This window comes from Macaca thibetana, chromosome 12, assembly GCF_024542745.1.
Source record: "Macaca thibetana thibetana isolate TM-01 chromosome 12, ASM2454274v1, whole genome shotgun sequence".
Taxonomy (NCBI): Eukaryota; Metazoa; Chordata; class Mammalia; order Primates; family Cercopithecidae; genus Macaca; species Macaca thibetana.
Genome location: NC_065589.1, coordinates 107,565,925 through 107,585,894, shown reverse-complemented (window position 1 = coordinate 107,585,894; position 19,970 = coordinate 107,565,925). Strand labels below are relative to the sequence as shown.

The 19,970-nt window shown below is 46.0% G+C and overlaps 1 protein-coding gene across 1 annotated transcript in view; it reads right to left on the bottom strand.

Moving 5' to 3' along the window:
* LCT (lactase) overlaps positions 1-19,970 on the bottom strand; it is a 55,583-nt gene that overhangs the window by 11,245 nt on the left and 24,368 nt on the right. The window contains exons 7-12 of the mRNA XM_050751014.1: positions 15,056-15,701; positions 11,479-13,029; positions 10,171-10,439; positions 7,530-7,820; positions 6,671-6,869; positions 2,338-2,540 (exon numbers count right to left, since the gene is read on the bottom strand). Coding sequence (XP_050606971.1) covers positions 2,338-2,540; positions 6,671-6,869; positions 7,530-7,820; positions 10,171-10,439; positions 11,479-13,029; positions 15,056-15,701 — 3,159 coding nt within the window. The remainder of the gene's footprint in view (positions 1-2,337; positions 2,541-6,670; positions 6,870-7,529; positions 7,821-10,170; positions 10,440-11,478; positions 13,030-15,055; positions 15,702-19,970) is intronic.

Below are 19,970 nucleotides of genomic sequence, written 5' to 3'. Positions count from 1 at the left end.
TGAGCAGCTGAACTTCTGCATCAAAGTGCCCAAGGAGTAACCAGGACTTTCTGGGGAGGGCTGAGATGCAAGGTTTTGCTTTCCTGACTTTCCGGGCAAAGCATAACTCTTCATGGGCCTTCACAGCCCCAACATGGGGAACTGTTTGACCCATTTTCTCTAATGAGGCCTAGGCCATCCTTATCACGGGTGGGGATACGTGGCACCCACACACTATGATGCTGGGGGGTTGAGAGCCTTCTTTAGTCTCTCCAAATCCTCTCCTCACCTGCTGGCTGCTGCTGGGAATTGGGGTGAGGGCAGCTTCCACTCATGGTTAGAGACGAGGCATGGAACACACATGCCCTGGTAAGGAGGCTTAAGTGCACCCACTCCAAGGTAACACACTGGATGTTTTTGTGGAAGCTGATTCTAATAGGAGATGCATCTGTCATAGTCCATGGCTGCAGTATCACAGTTCACCAGTAAGTGGCTCAATCTAAAGATATGACAGCCTAACATTTCCTGACATTCGAAGTTTTGATTTCAGGAAAAAAGGAAATGTTGCTCTAAATCACCAGTTCTGTGAGTCTGAAATGAGGGATACATTAATTTTGTTTCAAAACTGTTTCCCCAGCTGACTGGCAGACCAGAAAATTAAGCTCTTCGTTGCGTTTATTATTTTGACTATCTTTGTCAAGTTCTCCTGTGAAGAGTTTGGCAAACCAAGGCCCTTGGTGTTCCCCCCAAGAGAGTTATAGTGTCACAGTTGGCAGACTCTTCCACAGAGCCCAAAGTGGGAACCAGTCCAGAGAGAAACCCCTCTCTTTCCTTCCTGATGCAAAATGTAGGGGACAGCATCTTCTAGCCCTTTCAGAGACTCTAGGAAGAGCCAGAGGAGCTGTGCCATGAATGAGGATCATTCTTCTCCTTCTCTTCTCTTGTCAGTCAGGGGTTCAGGTGGAAATAAAGGTAGGCCATGCTGGCACCTGCTTCCCTTTTTTTTTTTTTTTTGGAGATGGAGCCTCGCTCTGTCACTCAGGCTGGAGTGCAATGGCCATCTCAACTCCTGGGTTCTCCTGCCTCAGACTCCAGAGTAGCTGGGACTACAGGCATGTGCCACCATGCCTGGGTAATTTTTATATTTTTAGTAGAGATGGGGTCTCACCATGTTGGCCAGGCTGGTCTAGAACTCCTGACCTCAGATTATCAGTCTGCCTTAGCCTCCCAAACTGCTGGGATTACAGGTGTGAGCCGCCATGCCCAGCCAGCTTCCTACTAATGTCTCTACTTCCTAGGGGTGAAATTCCATGACCAAAAGATGCTGTTCTTAAACTCACTGAGTTGGCAAATTAGGGGCACTAATGAGTTTCACAGAATCTAAAGTCAGGCGATCGAGACCATCCTGGCTAACATGGTGAAACCCCATCTCTGCTAAAAAAATACAAAAAACTAGCTGGGCGAGGTGGCGGGCGCCTGTAGTCCCAGCTACTTGGGAAGCTGAGGCAGGAGAGTGGCATAAACCCGGGAGGCGGAGCTTGCAGTGAGCTGAGATCCGGCCACTGCACTCCAGCCCGGGTGACAGAGCAAGACTCCGTCTCAAAAAAAAAAAAAAAAAAAAAAAAAGAAAATGCCTAGGCTGGAGCAAATCAAATTAGATGGCGACACCTAAAGGTGACGTGTGACATTGCAGCCCAGCTCTGTTAGTGACTATAGTCAAACCAGAGAGACTGAAGAGATTTGGAAATTTCTCTCTATGAGTTAACTTCAAACCAATGTTACAGAAATAATTACCTGTACAAATGATTTTTAAAAACTTAAAGACAACCTAACCCCATAGACCTTATCACTTTCATCACAGCAAACTTATGAGGTGGGTAGAGCATCTCCAGTTCAAAGACAAGAAAACTAAGGCATGAAAAAGTTAGATGATTTTCCCAAGTTCACAAAATCAGGCAATAGCAAAACTAGGCTTAGATCCTAACCATTCTTCTTTTTTTGGGTTGGGGGTGGTCTCCCTCTGTCACCTGGAGTTTAATGGTGCTGAAATCATGGCTCACTGCAACCTTGAACTCCTGGGCTCAAGCTCCCACCTTAGCCTCCTGAGCAGCTGGGACTATAGGTGTGTGCCACCATGCCCTAATAATTTTTGTTTCTTAACAGACAAGGTCTTGCTATGTTGCCCAGGCTGGTCTCAAACTCCTAGCCTCAAGCAATCCTCCTGCCTCAGCCTTCCAAAGTGCTGGGATTACAGACATGAGCCACCACACCCTAAATCTTTGATTCACAATCTGTTTCCATTAGGCTGGAAGGAAAGATGGACAAAAGTAAGAACAAGTGTCCAGAGGAAAAACAGACCTGAACATATCTCCTGGCCGCCTCCACATCCTCCTGGTTAGAGGGATCTCTGGGTTCAGCCCAGTCACTGCTGATGGTGATGGAAATCACACCACCTTGACTGGCGCGGTATACATCGTTGTACAGATGCCAGGCCTCAGCATGAGCCTTTATTAGGTTGTGGCCAACAATGTAGGGGGCAGTGCCAGGCCTAACAAAGATTCCTGGAAACATACACATGAACGTCAACAGAGAATGGATAGAATGGATGTGACCGAGATTGTTAGTCCCTGCCTGCAGATGTCCCCTCTGTGTTTGGGAGAAGAGGTGTAGATTCTGGCATTAGGAAAACTGGAATTCAAACCCTGGCTCTCCCTCTTATTACCTGGCTGTGTAATTTTGGGTGAGTAATTCAGCCTTTCAGTTTTCTCCCTGGTGAAATGGGCAGCAGAGAGTGCTTGTTAGAGGGAAACGAAACGTGTACGAAACCCACCCACAGCAGCACTGTGTCTGGAAAAGGGAAGGACACTTGATAAATGTTGGTTTCTGTCCCCCTCCTCCAGAAGAGTGGTTCGTATGTCTCAGGCAAAATACCCATAATAGAGATACCTGTCACAGAATCTAAAGCCCCCAATTTAAGAAATGCTTAGGCTGGAGCAAATCAAATCAGATGGTGACACCCGAAGCTGAAGTGTGACATTGCAGCCCAACTCTGTTAGCTACTATAGTCAAACTAGAGAGACTAAAGAGATGGAGTTTCTTTCTATTGAGTTAGCTTCAAACCAATGTTATATTCAGAAAGGACTACATGTACAAATGATTTTTTTAAACTTAAAAGACAACCCAGGCCGGGCAGGGTGGCTCACACCTGTAATCCCAGCACGTTGGGAGCCTGAGGCAGGTGGATCACCTGAGGCCAGGAGTTCAAGACCAGCCTGCCCAATATGGCAAAACCCGTCTCTACTAAAAATACAAAAAATTAGCCAGCTGTGGTGGCAGGAACCTGTAATCCTAGCTACTCAGGAGGCTGGGGCAGGAGAATCGCTCGAACCTGGGAGGCGGAGATTGCAGTGAGCTGAGAGGTTCAAGCAATTCTCGTGTCTCAGCCTCCTGAGTAGCTGGGACTACAGGCGCACGCCACCATGCCTCGTTAATTTTTGTATTTTTAGTAGAGACGGGGTTTCCCCATATTGGTCAGGCTGGTCTTGAACTCCTGACCTCAGGCGATCCACCCGCCTCGGCCTCCCAAAGTGCTGGGATTACAGGCATGAGCCACCATAACTGCCCTATTATTATTTTTGAGACAGGGTCATGCACTGTCATCCAGGCTGGAGTGCAGTTGTGCCATGATCATGGCTCACTGAAGCCTTGAACTCCCGGGCTCAAATGAATTGACAGGAGTTGATAATCTGGAGCTCCTTGGGGATCCACTGTGATCGTTAGGGTTGGAGAATATAGCTAATGCAAGCAGCTGACACAGAGATCCCCGACAGTGAATGCTCCAAGAGAGGCGCCTCTCATGTGTTGAAGGAGTATAAACCAAAGAGGCAACCTAGGACCAATGGAGATGCCTCTGATAACGATTTGAGGCACATCTTCTGGTGGCTCTTTCCAGCTGTTCCACAGTGTTCTGGGGAATCACATGGATGAACACAAATTTATTCTCATTAGCTCAGAACTAAAGGAAAGGGAAACTGGATGGTTCTCAAGGCACAAAAATAGGTCCACAATTTCTTATTCAAAACCCTTAAGGATCCCGCAATCCTACTTTTGGGCATTTATCCAAAGGAAAGTAAGTCAGTATACCAAATAGATACCTGCATCTCCCTGTTTATTGCATCACTATTACAATGGCCAAGATATGGAATCAACCTAAGTGTCCATCAACAGATGAATGGATAAAGAAAATGTGGCATTTATATACAATGGAATACTATACAGCCATAAAAAAGGATGAATCTTGTCATTTGTGACAATATTGATGGAACTGGAGGTCATTATGTAAAGTGAAATAAGTCAGGCACAGAAAGGCAAATACTGCATGTTCTTACTTATATGTGGGAGCTAAAAAGATGAGCTCCTAGCAGTAGAGAGTAGAATTGTGATTACTAGAGGATGGGAAGGGTAGTGGGGAGGGAGGATAGGGAGAGGTTGGTTAATGGATACAAAGTTAAGCTAGATAAGAAGATGAAGTTCTAGTGATGTGTGGCACTGTAGGGTGAATATATTTAACAAGAATTTAGGCTGGGTGCAGTGGCTCACGCCTGTAATCCCAGCACTTTGGGAGGCCGAGGCGGGCGGATTACCTGAGGCCAGGAGTTTAAGACCAGCCTGGCCAACATAATGAAACCTCGTTTCTACTAAAAATACAACAATTAGCCAAGCATGGTGGCCCATGCCTGTAATTCCAGCTACGCAGGAGGCTGAGGCAGGAGAATTGCTTGAGCCCGGGGGATGGAGGTTGCAGTGAGCTTCACTCCAGCCTGGCCAACAGAGTGAGACTCTGTCTCAAAATAAATAAATAAATAAATAAATAAATAAATAAATAAATAATAATTTTTAAAAAAGAATTGAGTGTGTATTTTCAAAAAGCTAGAAAAGAGGACTCAGAATGTTTCCAACACAAAGAAATGATGAATGTTTAAGGTTATGAATATACTAATTACTCTGATTTCATCATAGCACATTGTATACATGTATCAAAATATATTTTGTACTCCATATATATGTGTAGGGAAAAGAAAGATCAGACTGTTACCATGTCTATGTAGAAAGGGAACACATAAGAAATTCCATTTTGACCTGTAACTTGAAAAATTGCTTTGCTGAGATGCTGTTAATTTGTTACAAATTAACAACTACTTTGCGCAACCTTGTGCTCACAGAAACATGTGTTGTATGGAATCAAGGTTTAAGGGATCTAGGGCTGTGCAGGACGTGCCTCGTTAACAAAATGTTTACAAGCAGTATGCTTGGTAAAAGTCATTGCCATTCTCCAGTCTCAATAAACCAGGGGCACAATGTACTGTGAAAAGCCGCAGGGATCTCTGCCTTGGAAACCCGGGTATTGTCCAAGGTTTCCGCCCATGTGATAGTCTGAACTATGGCCTCGTGGGATGAGAAAGACCTGACCATCCCCCAGCCCGACACCCGTGAAGTGTCTGTGCTGAGGTGGATTAGTAAAAGAAGAAAGCCTCTTGCAGTTGAGATAGAGGAAGGCCACTGTCTCCTGCCGGCCCCTGGGAACTGAATGTCTCGGTTTAAAACCCGATTGTACATTTGTTCAATTCTGAGATAGGAGAAAAACTGCCCTATGTCGGGAGGCGAGACATGTTGGCAGCAATGCTGCTTTGTTATTCTTTACTCCACTGAGATGTTTGGGCGGAGAGAAACATAAATCTGGCCTACGTGCCCATCCAGGCATAGTACCTCCCCTTGAACTTAATTATGACATAGATTCTTTTGCTCACATGTTTTCTTGCTGGCCTTCTCCCTGTTATCACCCTGCTCTCCTACCGCATTCCTCTTGCTGAGATAATGAAAATAATAATCGATAAAAACTGAGGGAACTCAGAGACCGCTGCCGGTGCAGGTCCTTGGTATGCTGAGTGCCGGTCTCCCGGGCCCACTGTTGTTTCTCTATACTTTGTCTCTGTGTCTTATTTCTTTTCTCAGTCTCTCGTCCCACCTGATGAGATATACCCACAGGTGTGGAGGGGAAGGCCACCCCTTCATATATGTACAATTATTGCATATCAACCAAAGATAAAAGAAAAAAAATCTTTTAGGTTCAGATGTGTTTTGGAATTAAATGTTTCCTTTGAAAAAAGTACCTACCAGCCCCATGGGCCCGGGACAGCTCTCCATAGTCAAGCACACTGATATCTGTGCAGCAGAACATAGGAATGTTCGCTCAGTGCGATAAAGACCATGAGCAGCCTCCTGTTGGTTCGAGTCAGCTTTCACTACTATTAAATGAGCTCAGGTCAGCCAAACCAATTGTCAGAACCTTTGGGGTTTGGGAATTGTGGAAACAGACTGTAGATCTGTACAGCCTGACAAACTGTCCTTCCCCACATCAATTTGCCCACATCTCTGATCTCAGAGAGCTGCCCACCTGAGGCCGATCAGAGTCACAGAGCAAAGAAATGAACCCACCTTGAGGTACTGAGATGCGAAATTCATGGTTAGCAATGCCATGTCAGGAGGGAAACCTCTACAGCCCTGAGCAAGAAGCAGGGTTTCTGCTATGGGGCTTTCTTTGCTGCCTCCTCCTGTGCCATTTGGATTTCAACTCTTGATGTGCTAAGAATGCCATGATCCAAAGAGCCGACGAGCCAGGGCTGGGACTTACCTGGAGCCGCTGTTCCATAGCCATATCCCTGGTAAGCAATGACAAAGGGCTCATTCAGCGTGATCCAAAACTTCACCTTGTCTCCCAGCCTCTGGAAGAGCACATCTGCATACTCCTTAAACCGCTGCACGATGGTCTCATTCTCCCAGCCTCCCACATCCTGAAGCGCCTGCGGTAGGTCCCAGTGGTAAATGGTCACCTGGGAAGAAGCCAGACCAGCTGTTGCATCAATCGTGCTTTCCATGCGAAGCCCTAGGTTAGATGTGCCAGCATCAATGTCTGCTGCTAATCCTGAGGGTGACTTATAAGACAAAAAGGCTCAAAGATTTTTTTCTTTTTTTTTTAGGAAAGGGATAAATTGCTTTCATGGAGAACTAGATGGCTGAGGTCAAAGTTGGGAAGGAAGCTCTTTTATGCTTTTTGAATTCTGCACCATATGACTTTACCAACAATTAAAAAGTTAAATTTGAGGTCGGGCATGGTGGTTCATACCTATAATCTCAGCACTTTGGGAGGCTGAGGTGGGTGGATCACTTGAGGCCAGGAGTTTGAGACCAGCCTGGCCAATACAGTGAAACCCTGTCTCTACTAGAAATACAAAAATTAGCCAGGCATGGTGGTGCGTGCCTATAAGCCCACCTACTCAGGAGGCTGAGAAACGAGATCCACCACTGCACTCCAGCCTGGAGGACAGAGCGAGACTACCTACATCTCAAAAACAACAACAACAACAATGACAACAACAACAACAAAAGCTAAATTTGAAACCAGCATTTCGTTTACACGATAAAGGTGCTCCCCCAGCCCCGCTGGTTCCCGCATGTGGACTTTCCCGAGGCCTGACCAGGCCCCACCATACCTGAGGCTGGATGCTGGCGGCCAGCAGTGCGTCAATGAACCTCACGTAGTAGTTCAGGCCCGCTTCATTGATGTACCTGGTGGTTCCATCAGGGAGGATGCGAGACCAGGAGATGGAAAAACGGTAGTGGGACACGCCCAGGTTCTGCAGGGTGACCAGATCCTCAGCAATCTTGTGATAACTGTCACAGGCCACGTCTCCGACGGCGTCGTTTTCAACCTTCAGCGGTGTGTGAGAAAATGTGTCCCAAATGCTGAGTCCTTTGCCATCTGCTCTCCACGCACCTTCGATCTCAAGATGACAAGACACGGTCTAATTAGGTCATTCTGTCAAGCACTCGCAGCTTCCTTTCTGCCACTGGGTGAGTCTCAAGTCAGGACGTTTACTCTTTTGTGATAATGCTTAGTTTAAAACAAGCACATTGGTCCAGGTATGGTGACTCACACCAGCAACCCCAGTGCTATGGGAGGATCGCTCAAGCCCAGGAATTCAAAACCAACCTGGGCAGCATGGCAAAACCCCATCTCTATAAAAAAATCAAAAACATTAGCCAAGTGTGGTTACCTTCTCTGGGAGCCTGCTCTGGCCCCCACTCAGTCTCGGAACTCCCCCGGCTTTCTCTACACATGCAGCAGGCCCACTCTCGCACAGAGACAGACGCAGGCAGAAGATGGAAAGCAGGAACCATCATTAACTGCCAGGCAAGTCACTCGCCTTTTCGTATTCCATTTTTCTTGGAAAAAATAAAACCATCCTATTTTCTGTAGGAGTGAGCCTCATTTTGGATGAATACAGGAGCAATGTGATGTTGTTAGGACATCAGAATAAGCTCAGGTCCATGCTGAGAGCCAACGTGAGCAAACAGCCTGCTTGGAAGGATCTAGCTGAGGAATAAAAGGGTCCAGCAGGGACTCGTCATAGTCACGGGCTGTAGAACAGTGTTTTGGTCAATGACGGACCTGATATATGATGGTGGTCCCGTAAGATTATAATGGAGCTGAAACATTCCTATTGCCTAGTGCTTTGTAGCCATTGTAACGCTGTAGAGCACTGCATTATTCATGTTTCTGGTGGTGCTCATGTCAATAAACTGACCGTGTGGCCAGCAGTATAAAAGTATAGCACATGCAGGCCAGGTGCTGTGGCTCAGACCTGTAATTCCAGCACTTTGGGAGGCTAAGGGAGGAGGATCACATGAGGCCAGGAGTTCAAGACCAGCCCTAGCAACATAGTGAGACCCTCATTTCTACAAAAAAATTAAAAATAAAAAAATAATTGGGTGTGGTGACATGTGCATATAATCCCAGTTACTTGGAAGGCTGAGTGATCCTCCTGCCTCAGCCTCCCGAGTAGCTGGGACTATGGGAGCATACCACCATACTCGGCTAATCTTTTTGATTTTTTTTTTTTTTTTTGAGACGGAGTCTCGCTCTGTCCCCCAGGCTGGAGTGTAGTGGCGTGATCTCGGTTCACTGCAAGCTCGGCCTCCCGGGTTCACGCCATTCTCCTGCCTCAGCCTCCTGAGTAGCTGTGACTACAGGTGCCCGCCACCGTGCCCGGCTAATTTTTTTTTTTTTTGTATTTTTAGTAGAGACTGGGTTTCACTGTGGTCTCGATCTCCTGATCTTGTGATCTGCCCGCCTCAGCCTCCCAAAGTGCTGGGATTACAGGCATGAGCCACCGCGCCCGGCCTTGATTTTTTTATAGAGATAGGGCTTTGCCACGTTGCCCAGGCTGGTTTTGAACTCCTGGGCTCGAGCAACCCTCCCACAGCACTGGGATTTGCAGGCGTGAGCCACCACACCTGGACCAATGTGCTTGTTTTAAGCTAAGCATTATCACAAAAGAGTAAAAAAGTTTAAAAAATTAAAAAGTTAATAAAGTAAAAATGTTATAGTAAGCTAAGGTTAATGTGTTATTGAAGAAAGAAAAACATCTAAAAAACAAATGTAGCGTAGCATAAGTGTGCAATGTTTAAGTCCACAGGAGTGTACAGTAATGCCCAGGCCTTCCCATTCACTCACCCCTCACTCACCGACTTACCCAGAGCAACTTCCAGTCCCGCAGGCTCCATTCACGGTAAGTGCCCTGTCCAGCTTTTATGCCATATTTTCACTGTGCCTTTTAGATACACGAATACCACTGTGTTACAGCTGCCTCCAGCATTCAGTACCGTAACAGGCTGTACAGGTTTGTAGCCTAGAAGCACTAGGCTAAACCATGTAGCCCAGGTGTATAGTAGGCTATACCATCTAGGTGTGTGTAAGTGTACTCTGTGTGATGTTCACACAACTATGAACTCCCCTAACATCACACCTCTCAGAGCAAATCCCTGTCGTGAGCGATGCGTGACTGTATTTGTGTGTCTTTGCCCAAGTGCTTCTGCCCAGGCTCTCCCTGCTCTACCTGGCCCTGCAAGCACTCATCTCAAGACAGCCAGGCTCACCATGCTGGTCTGGGTAAATTTGAGGCTGTGAAGAAGCCAGGCTGTCTGGAAGAGGACTGCCCAGACCCCATGCTGCCCCTCCATGGGTCTGCTGGAATCTCCTGTTCGTGCATCTGCCCTTCCCAGCACTGAACTGAGAGCCTGGTGCAGGGCAGGTGTGTGGTCAACGGTGTCCCACCACCCTGAACTGCTCACCTGATATGCAGCAGAAGCCGCACTCCAGATGAAGCCTTTAGGAAACTGTCCGTACAGAAACTCATCCTCCCTGGCCAGTGGCATGCCGTTGTTGGTAATGACCTCTGTGTAGTACCTGGCGGAGGTTCTTGCTGTGCGAGGCCTGTTCGTGTTGTTGAAATCAACATGGTACAGTCCAAACTTGACCGTGTAGCCATTCAGCCACTCAAAGTTGTCCATCAGAGACCAGGCGACATACCCTCGAAGGTCTACACCATCGACCCTGTAGGCTGGGAACATCCCAAAGGGAGCAGAGGAGAGCTTGACACCAGGAGTCAGGGCCTCCACACAGCCAACCCAGTGTCAGCTCCTCAATTCAAGGTTGTTGTCCTAAAAGTGACATACGCCCTGAAAGACCAACAGGTCATCTGTCGATCTTACTTTTTTGCCAGTACCTATGACTCCACAGCAAGCATTAATGACTGATCATCTCCAAATCAAATTCTTCTGTTGGGGTAAAGAAACATGCCCCAAATTCAAGAGCCTCAGCCCACTTACGAAGTTAAGCCCAATGCATCTGTAGTCCCAGCTACTGGGGAGGCTGAGGCAGGAGAATTGCTTGAACTTGGGAGGCGGAGGTTGCAGTGAGCCAAGATCACACCACTGCACTCCAGCCTGGGCAACAGAGTGAGATTCCGTCTCAAAGAAAAAAAAAAAAGATCAATGAGACAAAAAGTTGATTTTTAGGCCAGGCACAGTGGCTCACACCTGTAATCTTAACACTTTGGGAGGCAGAGGCAGGTGGATCACTTGAAGTCAGGAGTTTGAAACCAGCCTGGCCAACATGGTGAAACCCTGTCTCTACTAAAAATACAAAACAATTAGCCGGGCGTGATGGCCACTGCACTCCAGTCTGGGTAACAGAGCAAGACTCCATCTCAGAAAAAAAAAAAAAAGGAAGTTTGAATTTACACAACTTTCTTGTTTTACGTGCATAAGATACGCTCTATGGAGGCAGAAATTTGTGTTTTGTTCATTACTGTATCCCAGCACCTAAAATAATGAACGAATGGACCCATGACAATATGAATATTCTGCTGGGGACCCTGTGTGTGTGGTGTTTGTGCTTTTCCTTTGCAGAGACAACCATAGCCTTTTTCCCCAGCTTCTCAAGGAGCATATAACCCCCAAACAGATAAAGAATTATGGAGTTGGGACCTAAGAGAGAGACCTGTTGGGGGCTCATAAATCATCCTGGCAAAACATTTCAGGCACACGACCCAGGGAATGTGGGAAGGTTTCTTTAAAGGGAACTGAACCCTCACATACCTTTCAAAGCCTCATTGATATAGGTTTTGTGGTAAAATATCCTACTGGTATCCTGTGCGTTCGGATTGGTCAGTCCCACTCCATTTTCGGTGATGTAAATGGGAATGTCACCATACTCTTCCTTGATCCAGTTCAGCAGCCTTCGCATCCCCCAGGGCGCAGCTCTGTTCAGTGCTGTGGAAGGCCACGAAGTGTCCTCCTCCTCAGCCATCTCCCGGTCATCTTCATAGGAGGGTGGGTTTAGACTGGGTGTTTTGTACTGCACGATTCTGGAGGAGTATGTGTTGAGGCAGAAGACGTCGGCCGTCGCCCTGATGAACCTCTTCTCTTCCTCAGTGAAGCTTGGCAGGCGGGAGGTGGCTAAGTGCTGCAGTTCACTCCTGTTCCCCACTTTCCACTTCATGGCGTCAGGATAGTCTCCGTTTCTAAAAATGGGGTGGGCAAACCAGCCCAGGGAGAACTGCAGCATTCGGTCAGCGGCTTCCACATCTCTGGGGACCCCTGGTGACTTAGGCTCTGCCCAGTGTGTACTGAGGCTCAGCGAGATGACCCCCTTCTGCTGCTGCCTGTATTTCTCATCGTACGTGTGATAGACTCTGGCATGGGCTTTGATGACGGCGTGGGCTATCCTATATGGTGCCCAGCCTGGGTCCTTCACCCCTGGGGGAAATTCCCCTGAGCCGTAACCCAGCCATGCCAGGTACATGGGCTCATTAAAAGTCATCCAGAACTTGACTCTGTCACCAAAGGTCTGGAAACAAAAGTCTGCGTAGCTGTCAAACAACTCAATCAAGGCAGGATTCTCCCAGCCTCCGATATCCTGGAGGGCCTGGGGCAGGTCCCAATGGAACAATGTCACCATAGGAAAGATGTTGCTTGCCATCAAGCCATCAATCAGCCTATTGTAATAATCAACCCCGTGACTGTTGATAGAGCTGTTTCTCCCAGTTGGGAAAATCCGAGACCAGGAGATAGAGAAGCGATAGGCCTTCACCTTCAAAGCTCGGAGCATATTCAGATCGGCATCCAGCTGGTGATAGCTGTCACAGGCGATGTCTCCAGTGGCATTGTCTTTCACATTGCTCCCTGGTGTGTGGGTAAAGTTATCCCAGATGCTGGGGCCTTTGCCGTCGGCATCCCACCCGCCTTCGATCTGATAAGCGGAAGAGGACACGCCCCACAGAAAGTCATCCCGGAAGGTCCCGTGGTAGAACAAATCTCTTTCAAACTTGGGTTGGCTGGAGAACTTTTCCCAAACGACTTTAGCCTTGGAGGGCACCTCAGATGGAAAAGCGAAGGCTCTGGCTTTGGAGGGGAGGTTTGCTGTATTAGGTGGTGGCAGTCTTTTTGCCCCCTTGGTGAGGAAACCGTTCTTTTCTATGACGCTAGTGAAAAAGTAGGCAGATTTCCTGGGAGTCCTTGACTTGCTGCTGTCGTTGAAGTTGACATGGTGCAGGCCAAACCTCTGGCTGTAACCAGAGGGGCCTTCGAAGCCATCAATGAGGGAGCGAGCAATGTAGGAACGAACATCCACGGAGTCTTCCCTGATAGCTGTGAAGAAAAATAAAAATTAGATTTATTTATTTATGAATTTATTTAATTGAGATGGGGTCTCACTGTGTTGCCCAGGCTGGTCTCAAACTCCTGGACTCAAGTGATCCTCCCAAGTAGCTGGGACTGACTACAGGAGTGAGCTAGCACACCTCTATTTTATTTATTTATCTTTTGAAGACCAGTCAGTGCAGTAGTGAGAAGGGGGAGCAGGGTATTAGAAGCTGTTTGATCTGTAACTCGTTGTGAACAGTCAACTAAGTTATTACCTCGGACCAGCGAGGACTGTTTTTCAATAAAATAGTTTTTACTGAAAAATTAGAAGTATAGTCTCTGTTACTAATGTTGATTTTAAAAAGTGTTCCTTTTGACATGAAAGTTTTGGGGGTGAGTTGGGTTACCCCGTAAATGTTCACCCTTTTTCCTCCTCAGAATGGATAAAAGGAAAATCCACAAGATCCTCACAAAACATCAGGCCACTTTTGTGGCCATAAATCTCAAAGCAAAGGAGCATCCTCATCTTCAAATAAATAGTGGAGGGATGTGTCCCATGTGTTACCACCAGGATGTCTTGGTTTTATATGGAACACATAAATCAATCTTTTAACAATATGCTTTTGCTTTTCCTTATTTATGTTTAGTAATATTGACATTAAGTGACAACATATTTCATATTTTAAAAAAGAAATAAACCAGCCTGGGCAACATGACCAGACTCTGTCTTTTTTCTCTATAAAAAAGACAGAAAGAAAGAAAATTAGCCTGGCCTGGTGGAGTGCGCCTGTAGTCCCAGCCACTTGGGAGGCTGAGGTGGGAGGATCACTTGAGCCCAGGAGGTCAAGGCTGCAGTGAGCCAAGATCATGCCAGTGTGCTCCAGCATGGGCATCAGAGCAAGACCCTGTCTAAAACAATAAAAATTAAAATAAAGAAATAAATAAAGCCTAAAACATATATTCCCTGGTACAGTGCATTGAATGGTGGCCCCCAAAAGATATATCTAAATTCTAACCCTTGGTACCAGTGAATACAAGCTTATTTGGAAAAAGGATCTTTGCAGATGTAATTAAGTTAATGAGTTCAAGATAAGAACATCCTGGGTTAACTGAGGACTGACCTGTGAGATGAAACCTATTTGCCATACCTTTCCAACTGGAATACAAAGACATATGAAATAGTACGTTAGGCAAGAATGAGACCGTAGTTGTGGATCCATTGGATCAAAATCAATGGCATAGAATGTAGATTTTATAGTCAATTAGAGGAAATGAAGACCAGTGTGGCTGGAGCAATGAGGGAAGAGTTAATGGGTTGGAGTCCGGAGGATCACTGGAGCCTAGGAGTGTGAGGCTGCAGTGAGCTATGAACATGCCACTCTCTTCCAGCCTATGTGATAAAGCAAGACCCTGACTCTTAAAAAAAAAAAAGATGATGAGACTTGATAATTGCATAGGACTCAGATGGGCAGAATGTAGACGGAGGTATTCTAGGCAGTAAGGACACTGGGCCAGGCATGGTAGCTCATGCCTGTAATCCCAACACTTTGGGAGGATGAAGTGAGAAGACTGTTTGAGCCCAGGAGTTTGAGACCAGCCTGGGCAATGTGAAGAGACTCTGTGTCAAAAAAAAAAAAAAAAAAAAAAGCCAGGCATAGTGGTGTGCACTGTGGTCCCAGCTAAAGAGGCTGAGGTGGGAGGTTGGCTTGAGCTTAGGACTTTAAGACCGCAGTGAGCCATGTTTATGCCACTGCACTCCAGCTCTCCAGCAGGCAACACAGCAAGACCCTGGGTCTCAAAAACAAAACAAAACAAAACAAAAATCACAGGAGCAAAGACATTAATGACATGAATGAACCTTTGGGAAAGAGAGTTAGGAAGCTGATGTGAAGGACTCCCCATTATTACTACCAATAATGCTTTCTTTGGCTCCATTTCCCTAGGAGACTTTCTTTGTCCCATTAAACAAAATTGTGAAGACCTGGAGAAGTACCACCCACCTTCCAATCACTGGCACATCCATTGTTCTTACCCTTGAGCACCTCATTGATATATTGATTGAAGTAGTCTACTCTCAAGGAATCATCAAAGAGATCTTCACTTTCCCCTATGGGCATGCCATTCCCGGCCAGGTATATTGGAACTTTTCCTCGTGTGTATTCCAGGGATACAAACTGCAACAGCCTTCTTATCCCCCAGGGCACCACACGAATCCAAGAGGATGAGGTCTGGGGCCACGCATGGTTCACATGTTGGGAGAAGCCTCCAATGGTATCATAGCTAGGGATGCAGGTGTTTTGTGGGGCGTTGCTGATGAGGCGGGAGGTGTAATGTGACAGACCCAGAAAATCAGCGGAGCCTTTCAGGAGCTGCTTCTCTGCCTCTGTGAACTCGGGGAGTTGAGCCACAGGATGGAGGCACTGTCTGTTCATCTGTTGGATCTGGGTCCTCAGGGTGGCTGGATAGTCTCCATCCACAAAGATGGGGTGTGCAAACCAGCCCAGCATGAAGTGCAAGAAGCGCTCAGAGGCTCTCAAGTCCTCAGGCCTCTCTGGAGACAGGGGTTCTGCCCAGTCTGAGTTCAGCACAATGCCCACATGCCCCTGCTGCTGTGGGCGATGGTGGCTGTTGTAGTAGTGCCAGGTTCTGGCATGAGCCTTGAGGACCAAGTGAGCCACCTTGTGAAAAAGTGAGAAGGAAATATAGTGATTAGTAATAACAACAATGACAACAACAGGACGAATGAACCAGTAACAAGTCAACAACAATGTCAACAAGTCAATAAAGACAATAACAACATTGACAGTGTCAATATTGACAACATCAGCACTAATGTTAACATTAAGTCATCAACAAATAACAACATTGACATTAACGTCAATGATGTTAACTAGTCAATAATAAAGTTAACAAGTTAACAACATAAACAACAAGTTAGGACTGATACTAACAATGTCAACAAGTCAACAATGTCAAGAAATCCACACCAATGTCAACAAGTCAATAATACCAACGATGTTCACATCAATAACATCAATACCAACATGAACGGCATCAGCAAGTCAACACCAATGTGAAAAGGTCAACAATATCAAGTCAACAATGTCAACAAGTCAACACCAATATCATCAGCAAAGTCAACAAGTCAACAGCAATTCTTCAACATTGTCAACAAAATAACAACAGCATCAACAACCACATTAACAATAACAACTAACATGTATTGGGCACCTACTACTTAATGAATTCTCTCATGTAATCCTCACCACAACCTCATATGGCAGGTACAATTATTACCACCACTATAGAGATGGGGAAAACAAGATCCAGAGCTGTGCAGTAACTCCACAAGGCCCAGAGTCAGGAGTAAAGTGAGAACAAGCCCCTGGCAGTCTGACTCCAAGCCTGTTACTGTTACCCACACTGCTATTCTGCCTCTGTCCTTAATAAGTGCTTGTTGAGAAATTAGTCCATGGGGAGGATTATTTTAATTAGCACACAAGGGAGAGGAGGGCTCTTTCCTGCCTATTTGTTCTTCTTTCTATTTAATGGACTCTCAGAAGAAAAACCAAACTAGGAGTTTCTTTGTAGACTTAACTCATGCTCTTACAAACAGCAACAGCTTTTTGTGGGAAGCAGGGACAAAAGGAGAGTGTCTGAAATATAACAAGCCTAGATTTAAATCTTGATTCTGTCACTAACTTGTTAACCTGGACAATTTGCTCTCTCAACTTCAGCTGACTTGTTGGCAAGAAGTGGGTAATTATGGATCCATCTGAGATGATTAAATACATGTATATAAAGCATTGAGCAGAAACTCAGAGAGCAGGAGTGAGCTTGCTAAATCTTAGCTTGCTTTCCTTTTTCCTTTTTATCATCTGAAGAGGATGACACTTACCTCTGAAGAATTTCATGTCAAAATATGCCATAATCACTAAAATGCCTGGTTGCTTCTCACATCCCAAATATTAGTCCTTAATTGAGTTCTAAACTCGAATGGCAAACTGTGCTCCTTTCCCAAAAGCAAGGATGTCTTTCTTCTAAATTAGCCAGTGTCAGGAAGGGAGCTCAGTGGAATATTAGACAACCATCAAAAATAGTCATAGCGACCGCTTAATAATAGGTAAAAGTGCTAATGACATGATATCAAGTAAACAGTGAACAACAATCTGAGGTGCCCTGTGACAACATCATAAATGCAAAGAAGCCAAGATTGGAAGGAAATATTGTAAAATAATAAAATACTTTTTTGTTTTGTTTTGTTTTGAGACAGAGTCTCACTCTGTCACCAAGCTGGAATGCAGTGGCGCAATCTCGGTTCACTGCAACCTCCACCTCCTGGGTTCAAGCAATTCTCCTGCCTCAGCCTCCCGAGTAGCTGGGACTACAGGTGCCTGCCACCATGCCTGGCTAATTTTTGTATTTTTAGTAGAGACAGGGTTTCACTATGTTGGCCAGGCTGATCTTGTGATCCACCCGCCTCGGCCTCCCAAAGTGCTGGGTTTATAGGTGTGAGCCACTATGCCTGTCCCAAGACATTTTTTTCTTTAAACTTTTTCCTCAATGGTTGCTATGAACTGAATGAGGTCCCCCATCAAAATTCATATGTCGAAGCCCTAATCCCTAGTGTGATAGTATTTGGAGATGGGGCCTTTGAGGGGTGATTAGGTTTAGAGGAGGTTGTGAGGGTGGGACTCTCATGGTGGTGGTATTAGTGTCCTTATAAGAAGAGATACCAGTGAGTTCTTCCAGCCACCTCCATATGAGGACAGCAAGAAGGTAGCTGCCTGCAGGCCAGGAAGAGAGCCCTCACCAGAACCCAGCCATGCTGGTCCCTTGATCTTGGACTTCCCCAGCTCCAGAATGGTGGAAAGCAAATATCTGTTGTTTAAACCACCAGTCTATGGTGTTTTGTTATCGCAGCTCAAGCTCACTAAGATAATGGTATTCTAACATTCAACTAATAAATAAAGGGAAGAATTGAAGAAGAGTGAAGGGGACTTTCTCATCAAAGTCTCTGTAAAGATATCTCAGGAGCCACAGTTCAAAGGGGAAGAAAAGCCTAAGAAGAAAAGGTTTAGATAAATTTTATAACAAGGAGTGAAACAGAAGATTTCAAATCTTCCAATTTCAGAAGGTGGGTGGTGGAATGACTCCATATGTGCAGTCACTTGCTGTTCAAGAGCTGAAGGGAAGCTCTGACTTATGCGCTACGATGTTTGACATTCCATGGAGTCATTTATTCATGGTGTTCCAGCTCACCCTTGTTATGGTCTTTTTGAAGAGTTCTATAATTTTGCTATGTGTGTTAGTGTCATCTTCCCCAAAAGGCTATAACATGTCCAGGGCATGGCTGTGACCCCTCTTTAACACCTAGCACAGGGCACAGGAAATAGTGTGTGTGTGTATATATATATATATACACACATATAAATGTGTGTATATATATATACACCTCAGGTGATCTGCCTGCCTTGGCCTCCCAAAGAGTTGGGATTACAGGTGTGAGCCACCACACCTGGCTGGAAATACTCATCTTTAAGAACAGAACCCAAGGCCAGGCGCGGTGGCTCACGCCTGTAATCCCAGCATTTTGGGAGGCCGAGGTGGGTGGATCACAAGGTCAGGAGTTCAAGACCAGCCTGGCCAAGATGGTGAAACCCCGTCTCTACTAAAAATAAAAAAAAAATTAGCCAGGCGTGGTGGCACGTGCCTGTAGTCCCAGGTACTCGGGAGGCTGAGGCAGGAGAATCCCTTGAACCTGGGAGGTGGAGGTTGCAGTGAGCTGAGATCGCGCCACTGCACTCTAGGCTGGGTGACAGAGCGAGACTGCATTTCAAAAAAAAAAAAAGAACAGAACCCAAACAGTGACAGGGAAAAGGCAGACTAACACGTCCATCCTGAAGAACGCTGCCAGAGAAAGCTGGTGGGTTTTCTGGGAGATTCTGAAGAAAAAGGGAAATAATGGAAAAGACCTATAACCATTTAAAATTTTGTGCCAAGTGTATACACCCCTTTCTTGTTGAAACGATGCCCTGACTGGCAACTGGAAAGCCAATGCCTCCTTGCCTCTTCCTTCTCTGCCTCCTCAGCTCTCAGCGAGCGTATTGAGGAGTAAAGCATAGGTCCTTGGCCCACCCTAGTCAGTTGTCATGGCCAGGACCCAACAATGGGTTCAGGGTGGGTATGCGGCCCACTGAGAGACCATAGGACACAGGGACACTTCTGTTGGGAAGGATAGAAAAGAGCCGAGCTTTTTTCGCTACTGTTCTTGAAATAACAGAAACAAGGATGCTGCCACCTGGCTGCAAAGTAGCCCAAGAATAAAGCTGACGAGGGGAACAAGAGAGGGAGAACTGGGGAGGTGGCTTCGCTTGTGCTCTGATAAAATTCCACCCTGATCAGGCTAAATGAAGAATTTTAAACCTCCTGAATGCGTAAATTATCTCCTTGTTTGTCACTTTGAGTTGAGCTTTCTGTCACTTGTCACTAAGTGACATGAGGAACTTGATTTGGAGTCAAGAAGACACGGGCTCAAATCCTGACTTCCACCTGGCGACTCACTAGCAATGTCATCATGACCACATTGTTTATCCTGTCTGAGCCTCACTCATCCATCAGTGCTATTCTGAGGATGTAGTAACTATTATGTTTTAAAAGTACCAGTACAATGTCTGGACAAAATAACATGATTAACAATTTTTTTTTTTTTTTTTTTTTTGAGACAGGGTCTTGCTCTGTTGACCAGACTGGAGTGCAGTGGCAAAATCTTGGCTCACTGCAGCCTCTGCATACCGGGCTCAAGCGATCCTCCCACCTCAGTCTCCTGGATAGGTGGGATCACAGGCATGCGCCACTATGCCTGGCTAATTTTTGTATTTTTTTGTAGAGACGGGATTTCGCTATGTTGCCCAGTCTGGTTTGAATTCCTGGACTCAAGCAATCTG